Here is a 9,369-nt window from a genome sequence, read left to right as displayed (position 1 = left end):
ATATATGTATATGTGTATATATATATATGTATATATATATATGTGTGTACATATATATATGTATATATATATATATATGTACATATATGTATGTGTATATGTATATATGTGTGTATACATGTATATATATATGTCCATATATATGTGTGTGTGTGTAATTAATATATGTATATAATATATACATATATATATATTCACATTTTATTTATATATACACACACACACACACACACACACACACACACACACACATATATATATAAATAAATATAATACATATATATATATATATAAATAAATATAATACACATATATATATATGTATATATACATAATGCAGATGAAATTTTGAAATAAAAAGTATTTATACATAAAATATTATCCAAAATATCAAACATAAAAAATATGCTAATACTACAATTCTTAGATAATATCTAAAATAGATATAAATGTATTATTATTGTTGTTATTATTATTATTATTATTACTATTACTGATATTTTATTATTTTTGTTTATCTAATTATTCTTACTTTTTTTCTCCGAGTGTTTCCGTTGTTCTTGTCCTGACAAATGTTTGCAAGCTGTCAATAATAACAATCAAAACATCTATACCTAGCTACACCAATAATACTTTAAAAAATATAAGGATGTACAATATAGATATATATATATACATATACATATATATGCATATAATATATATGTATGTATTGATTTATTTAGTGAATAAATATAGGAAATATATGTAGCAGATTACATTTATATGTTAAACAAATTAGCATAGTCTGGAATGAATAAAACTTTAACCTTCCTTTTACTTTCCTTGATGCATTTTTAAACTCAACAATTCCTCTCACATTGAGAGGTAGACACACACAGAATCATACACACATTCACAAATGCATGTCCACACCTGTTCATACAGGTGCCCTGCACATATCTGCATATATTAGTATATTAACATATAAAGTATACATTCATATGTACATATATACATTGAAGAATATGTAAAGACACACATACACACACATGTGTATGAATATGAAAATTAGTACATATTCAATTGAAAATTAATTGAACAAAATTATCTTGATTTATTAAGTTGTATATAAATATGACAGAATTGTAGACACTCAATTTTATAAAAATATTTATAAAAGTTACAATACATAGCAACATATATATTTATCGTCATATATCATACAAACAAAAAGGCATTCTTCATACCTCCACCATTCTCTTCACTCTCATTCTTTTTCTTTCTTACTATACACTCTCTTTTTATATATTTTATTCTCTCAATCTTCCTTTCTCTGTATGTACATATATATGATGTATGTATATATGTAGGTGTATTTATGTGTGTAGATATGTACATATATATATATATATACATATATATATATATATGTACACATGTATGTGTGCATGAAGGTGTCCCTTGAGATTTATTTGAATTCTCAAAATCGAGCATAGTTTCTGACAGACTCATAAGTCGTCTTTGAATCAAAATAGTTCCATGAATTTGTGAAGATGTTGGTATAAGTTCAAAACATTTTCTATCAACACAATTTTATTCACAAGGTTTGAGTTCACCAGATATAGCATCAGGGACCTCATGATTGAAAAGCAAACCTTTCACCTATTTAGACATGCCTAAGTCTATCTATCTATCTATCTATCTATCTATCTATCTATCTATCTACCTGTCTGTCTGTCTGTCTGTCTATGCTTATATATATTCATGTCATGTATATATATACTTGCATATATGTTGTTGTGTGCTTATGTATATGTGTGTGTATGTATGTGTGTGTATGTGTGTATATATATATATATATATATATATATATATTTATATATACATACATACAAACATATATATATATTTCCTCTATCTTTTATATTTTACTTGTTTTAACTATTAGACTGGGGCCATGCTGGGACACCACCTTGAAGAATTTTAGCCAAAAGAATTGACCCTAGAGTTTGTTGCTATTTAAGCCTGCTACTTATTCTATCTCTCTTTTGCTAAACCTCTATGTTACAGAGATGTAAACATACCATAACTGGTTGTCAAGCAGTGGTGGGAGACAAACACAGACACAAAAATACCTCCCACCATATATATATTACAATCATCACTAAATGTGACTAAGGCTTCTGAGACTCCTACATTGCTAGAAATAGGAGTGAAATACTCCTTGTGCTGTAGGAAGAGTGCAAATGTATACACAAATGCTGAGAGGGAAGAAACCTCTCTATGATTGAATCGAGAATCTCTCAAACTAGGTGTCAAGTTTCATGTATTTCTGGGGAGGTTTCTTCCTCTGTCACGAGGATGTTTTGTTCCCTGTCAGCATGTGTATACATTTGTGCTCTTCCTACAGCACAAGGAGTATTTTACTCCTATTTCTAGCAATGTATGTGTTTCAGCACTCTTAGTTACATTTAGTGATGACTGAATTTTTCCTTTATGGTATTGTATTCTGCGCAACTGTTTATATTAATTCTATATATATATATGACAGACTTCTCTCAGTTTCTGTCTACCAAATCTACTCATGAGGCTTTGGTTGGCCCAAGGCTATAGTAGAAAACACCTGCCCAAGGTGCCATGCTGTGGAACCTTAACCCTGAATCATGTGGTTGGAAAGATAGATACATGTACATATATATATATATATATATATATATATATATATATATATATATATATATATATATATATATATATATATATGTATATATATACATACATACATAATGGTTATGCATATATACACATATAACCATGTATATACCAATGTATGTATGCATATATGTTCTTTGGGACTTTATATTTATTTGGGAACAATAACATTTCTTGGTTTCAAGGAAGTTTCCTTCTAGATGAAACAGTTTAGATCCTAGTAGTTGCTATCAACATTTTTATATTGCTGGTAGAAGAATTATGGAGGTCAATGAAGTGCTTATACCTCATCTGTTATCACTAGGATTTATGAGGCCTGATCGAAAAGTATTGGAACTCTTGCCATGGTAACAGGTCTAAAGTATGCAGAGTCAAGCCACTTGGCACGGATTGACCTTGTAAGCTGTCATGCACACACATTAAGTTATAACACTCTAGCTCACTTCCATTATTTGTAACAATGCTTAGAAGTAAAACCACACCACAGCAATTCCATCAGTGACTATACCAGAGAAAATTGAGCAGAGAATCTGCATCAACAAGATTTCAAGACATCAAAAAAATTTTAAGGGATTTCAAGAAATTTCAAGAGATTTCAAGAGCAGAAAATCTACAACAAAATTTCAAGAAGTCAAGGGAATCAAACAGAATGAGATGAGGCAGTTGCTTGCTATCCCAAAAAAGGAGTTCCAGGAATGCTCCCATCAATGGAATTGTCATTGGATAAAGTTTATGGCTTCAGAAGAGGACCACTTTGAAGGAGACTAAATGCCAAATTGACACGTATTGTAGTTTACTTTTCACAGCATCAGTCCTGATACTTTTTGATCAGACCTCGTAAATATTCCCCTCACCTGACCACCTGACTTTCTAAGTAATCAGGAAATGGCTTGGACATGCTGTCTGGAGTTAGTTTGTTACTAGAGTATGATATTTATGTAATGAGCTTTTTTTTCTTTTATATAACTTCTGCTATTTATATAACTTCTGTGATAATTTATAGATAAATTTATAAATAAGTTGCTGAGTTTTCAAGCACTGATTTGTATCTAAGTTCATTTTCAATTGTGTATTATAATCTATTTTAATAGTTTGTCTTTTTTATGGGTTAGGTCACCTAGTAAGAATGCTTGATACTTTATATCAAATGTAATAGTTTGAGTTATATGAAATTAATCCCTGCAAGTTTGTAAATGAATTTATAAATTTAATTGGTTTTCTGTTATCATTTTTCAAATTTCTTGTTGCATGTGAGGATTTTAAGTATTTTTATAGTCAATCAGCCACCGACAAACAAACCACTCTGATACTGGCTAACACAGTCCAGTATCACACTAAAATTCTTCATGGTTACAACTGAAGTGTGTGTGTGTGAGTGTGTGTGTGTGTGTGTGTGTATAGGCATGTGTGAGTGTGTGTGGTTAAAAGAGAGAAAGAGAGATTGCAAGATGTTTAAGAATGGAATTCATATAAGTTTAAAAGGCTGTGATTATTTGGAGAGAAAATGAAAATTAAAATGCTTGCATTTAACACATTTGTTGGTCATACTTGCCTGTCAATAATAGTCAATATTAATATTAGTTTACGTCTATATTTCAGTATATAAGTTAAGTAATATTTAATGTGGAATAAACTGTTTGTAATTGGAATAGAGTATATGTTAGCGGAATACATTTACCTATATTTTATATTTATGTACTTTTAGACTTCATAGTTGCAGTTTTGTTTAGGGATTAAGTATATTTCTATTTTGAATAATGTTGTACTAATGTCTAAGGATGAATATAATGATGGGGTTATTTAAGGGTGAATTCTATGAAATAAATCTTTGATATATTGAATATATGATTATATGCACTTCTTCATGTAAATATGCAATATATATGTTTTTCTGAATGAGGCTCTTTATTTGATATTTATATCTGTCACGTGGATTTTATTAACAATATAAAATTAAAATAAATTTAAAAAATTGGAGTCATGACAACCACAATGATAAAAAAAAATGTATAATAAAAATGTATCCAAATAATACTGCTAGAATTATTTCATAATTTTTTTTCATAAATATCAAAGCCTATTTTGCAATCATATTTTGAAATTAAAATCTTTAACATAATGGAATAATATTTCATTTTTGGATTTGGTTTGCAAGATTTTTTATGTGATTTCGTGGGTTGAAGCATATTCTGCTGTGTCTGGGGAGAGTCATTTTCTTATCGTGCCTTAAAATTTAACACACTCACCGTTAAAATTTCCACTTATTATTTTTATTTTCCTAAAATTTTCGTTGCGTCTTGCAACCTTTTCAATAGTCTTGACTATTGAAAAGGTTGCAAGACGCAACGAGAATTTTAGGAAAATAAAAATAATAAGTGGAAATTTTAACGGTGAGTGTGTTAAATTTTAAGGCATGATAAGAAAATGACTCTCCCCAGACACAACAGAATAATGGAATAAATTTGAAAGTTATGCTTTCAATAACCTGAACTATGTGACAAAACTGAAACCATAATCAAAATATTTAACGTGCTGAAACAATTTTGAGTATTAGGCATTAAACAGTTTTAAGTATGGAAAGGAGTCAGAAATATAATTGAAACTTTTAAAACAATAAAACAAGTTCATGTGTTACACCTTAAACAATCTTAGCTGTAGATTGAAATTGAAGGTATAATCAAAATTTCTAACAGTTTGGAACTAGTTCAAGTGTTACACTTTCAACAAACCTAACTAAAAAAAATGAATAAAAGACAGTTGAAATTATTAACATAATGAAAAAATGTTATGAAGAACTATTAATTTATGCATCATAATAGAAACAAGAGCACTTTTAAAATGTAGAATTTTCATAGATCCTGCTAGTTATTATTTGAGAAGACACAATAGTTTCTATTTTTGAAAAATAAATTAAGTACAACTTAGAAAAAATAAAAATTTCTGGCAAGTGACTTCATCTGAGATTGTTTGTTGAAGTTGAAGCAACTACATCATGAAAAGGGTATTTAATTAAGCATAAACTGTTAAAATCACTTTAAATTTAATTTATTTCATGAGGTGTCAAACTTTCAATCACACAACTGTGACCTGGTCACTGACATCAGTTCAAAAGTTAATCAATGTCATTTAAAAATGCCATAATATTTAAACATCTTAGTATTGATATTGTTTACAATGTGCCTCTCTCTGTATTTGTAAGAGATCTGTCAATATCATTACAGAAGTGGTTCTGCATCATTCCAGTTGTACTAATTACAAATGGAATCATAGATATGTTTCTCAATTGCCATAATGTGTTAAATTCACTCATTAAATTTGTATTCATCTTCTTCATCAGCATCATCATTTAACATCTGTTTTCTATGGGTTTTCATGGGTTGGACAGTTTGACATGAAGCTGGCCAGCCAGGGAGTATCAAGGTCCCAACTAACTGTTGTGACATGGTCTCCACAGCTGGATACCCTTCCAAATGCCAGCCACTTTACAGAGTGTTCTGGGTGCTTTTTACATGCCACCAGAACAGATGTGTTTATACAGCACTGGCTTGAGTGCATTTTATGTAGCACTGGCACATGAGGACAAGCATGCATGTATGGATGACAGTGATCATTTACTTAGCTTGACGTGTCTTCTCAAGTACAGTAAATCACCACAACTCCTGGTCCCTTGTCATTTCCTCAGTGAGGCCCAGCATTCAAAGATACTTTTTCACTACTTCGTCCCATGTCTATCTGGGTCTACCCCTTCCACAGGTTCCCTCCACAATTAGAGCATGGTACTTTATGCAGCTGTCCTCATCCATATGCATCACATGACCAAACCAATGTAATCTTCTCTCTTGCACACAACATCTGATGTCTCCTTAGTTTATAACAAATTCTGTTACACAGCCTGATATCCAGTTTCTTTGATTATGTCTGGTATAGTTTAATTCTTGAGTTACTACTTCTTACAAGTGATGCTAGAAATTGTTCCACTCTTTTTCAGCAGTAATTTAGTTTGTGCAGTGTATCCAAGCTTATTGCACAACATCATTGTCATTTGGTATTTTTATGTTTAAGAATTAGTATCAGGAATGTTGCAGTTTCTAGTGTCACATTCAAGCTAGTTTTGTTCATCCAGACTGAATTTAGTTTTTTTTTAATATGTATATGAGGCATTTAATTCATTGAAGTATTAGTTTAGCAAAGGCATGATCATTTTGTTCACCAGATTCAACTTATATGCTATTGGTAGGCAAGAGGTTCATCATACAAGTTGTATGATGTACTTACAAGAGGTTCATCTGTATACATATGTATCCTCATTGTTGTTGTTGTTGCCATCGTCATTATCATCATCAGTCCATTTTCCTCACTGGCATGAGCTCAACATTTTTGTTGAATCCATGGATTAGAGAACCATATCTTGCTCCTATGTCTCAGTTTTAACATAATTTCCATTGATGGATGCTCTTCTTAACACCGACAATCTTACAGAGTGTAAAAGTGCATTTTCTGTGAAAGCCTGGAACAGTTTGAATGGGCAACGATGCCCCACCCACCATATTCGCTGGATATTGCAGCATCTGATTATCATTTATTCCACAGTCTTCAAAATCATTTGGATAGGAAAAATATGAATTCTGCAGATGAGGTCAGAACAGTACTGGAGAAGTATTTTTCATCGTGGATAAGTATTACTCTTCTTGAAGCAAAGGAGGAAACCAACATCACTCTAACCTTGTGGAAGAGATTCCATATCATAGAAACAAATCACAGTGCAGCTGTAGAGCCAAGACATTTAAGCAATTTTTGAAGATTTCAATGGTTAAATCCTCTTCAGACATTGTTCTTCAGATTTTAGATAGCTTAGTGCACCTCCTTGATGGTTGGTGCATCTGGATTGCATGCACAGAGAATGATATCTGTAGAGTACATGTACAGCTGATTAGTAGAGGAATCATGATTGAATAGGTTCACAAAATGGTCACACCATTGACTGTGATCATCAGCTTTCACTATAACTGCCTTAAACATCAAGAAGTATTGGTCTTGTTGCCTTTCATGATTTATTCTAAAATCTGATACAGTTTTTGTGAGTCCTAAGAATAATATTATGTTCCATATCTTGAGTGGCAGTACATTAGAATTCATTGTGATAAGCATAGACAGAACAGATGATTTGCCTTCACAAGAGTTGATTGTGGCTCCACTACTTTATAACAAATTCTGTTACTCAGCCTGATATCCAGTTTCTTTGATTACGTCTGGTATAGTTTAATTCTTGAGTTACTACTTCTTACAAGTGATGCTAGAAATTGTTCCACTATTTTACAGCAGTAATTTGGTCTGTGCAGTGTATCCAAGCTACTGTGGTGGTTTTGCAATTCAAGTTGAAAGCATGTGGTCTGAATTACTATATTTTAGCTTCACAGTATATCATATTTTTGGTGACCTTTTACATGGTTTCTAACTTCAGAAGACATAAAATTTTGCTACCTGAGCTCTTTCATACTATGGTAAGATCAGCTGTTACATACACCACTGGCCCAGCAAGAATGAAGGAAACCTTCAATTTGAATGGTTTTGAAACCATTGTTCAAGTAATATATATTATGATTTTTTTACATTTTGTTTGGCATGGAGGATGGTGCTTAAATCAATCTTACTAATTGGCATGTTGCAGCAAAGTTTACTAAAATTTCCCCATAAGTGTAATGATCCTCATATGCAAATTTACTGTAATAACAAATAACAATAACAAAGGTGAATTTGAAACTAGTAAAAGTTAATATCATCATCGTCTAATGTCCGCTTTCCATGCTAGCATGGGTTAGACGATTTGACTGAGGACTGGTGGACCAGGTGGCTACACCAGGCTCCAGTCTGATTTGGCAGAGTTTCTTACAGCTGGATGCCCTTCCTAATGCCAACCACTCCGAGAGTGTAGTGGGTGCTTTTATGTGCCACCGGCACGAAGGCCAGTCAGGCAGTACTGGCAATGGCCACGCTCAAAATGGTGTATTTTACGTGCCACCTGCACAGGAGCCAGTCCATCGGCACTGGCAACATTACTATTAAACAATAGTACTAGAAAACAATGCTTAACCTTTGTTTTTCTTAGAACAGTGTTCTTCACAAACTGTTCTAATATCATCTGGTTATAATCCCCATCGTCCTCACTCAGACTAAAATGATCAAAAAAGTGCTTAGACACACATTCTCTCTCTTTCTCTCTCTCCCTGTCTCCCCCCTCTCTCTCTGAAAAGAGCCATCAATCTAAACACTATAGGATATCTACTTTTGGGGTAACCCTAACTCTAAAATAGAAATAATAACGTAGCTGTGAGAGAAGTAGTAGTAACAGTTAAAATCAATATGTGATAAAAAAATTGTTGAAACTGGTGGAAAGTAATGGAATGAAAATACAAATAATTAATTTTTTAATCTTGTTTATACAAAAAACATAATTATATTTTCACGAAAATGTGTAAAATAAATATACATTTGTGTTCTTGTGTTGGAGTACATAATATAAATATTATCACCAGTGACTAATTAATTCTGAGTATGTGCATACATGAATGCTTGTGTGCATATATACATATGATTTGTGTCTGCTCATGTAAACCTAATGATGTGTGTATATATATATATATATATATATACATACATATATACATACATACATAT

General features: G+C 31.5%; 1 protein-coding gene across 6 annotated transcripts in view; it reads right to left on the bottom strand.

Annotated features, from left to right (window-relative positions):
* LOC106874330 (potassium/sodium hyperpolarization-activated cyclic nucleotide-gated channel 2) overlaps positions 1-9,369 on the bottom strand; it is a 531,661-nt gene that overhangs the window by 41,078 nt on the left and 481,214 nt on the right. For 3 of the 6 annotated variants that reach the window (XM_052965670.1, XM_052965668.1, XM_052965673.1), the window contains one exon: positions 533-583. The exons of the other annotated variants lie outside the window; for them this stretch is intronic. In XM_052965670.1, coding sequence (XP_052821630.1) covers positions 533-583 — 51 coding nt within the window. The remainder of the gene's footprint in view (positions 1-532; positions 584-9,369) is intronic. 6 annotated transcript variants of the gene reach the window in all.

This window comes from Octopus bimaculoides, chromosome 2, assembly GCF_001194135.2.
Source record: "Octopus bimaculoides isolate UCB-OBI-ISO-001 chromosome 2, ASM119413v2, whole genome shotgun sequence".
Taxonomy (NCBI): Eukaryota; Metazoa; Mollusca; class Cephalopoda; order Octopoda; family Octopodidae; genus Octopus; species Octopus bimaculoides.
The sequence above is the reverse complement of the archived record's forward strand: the minus strand, read 5'-3'. Positions and strand labels throughout refer to the sequence as shown.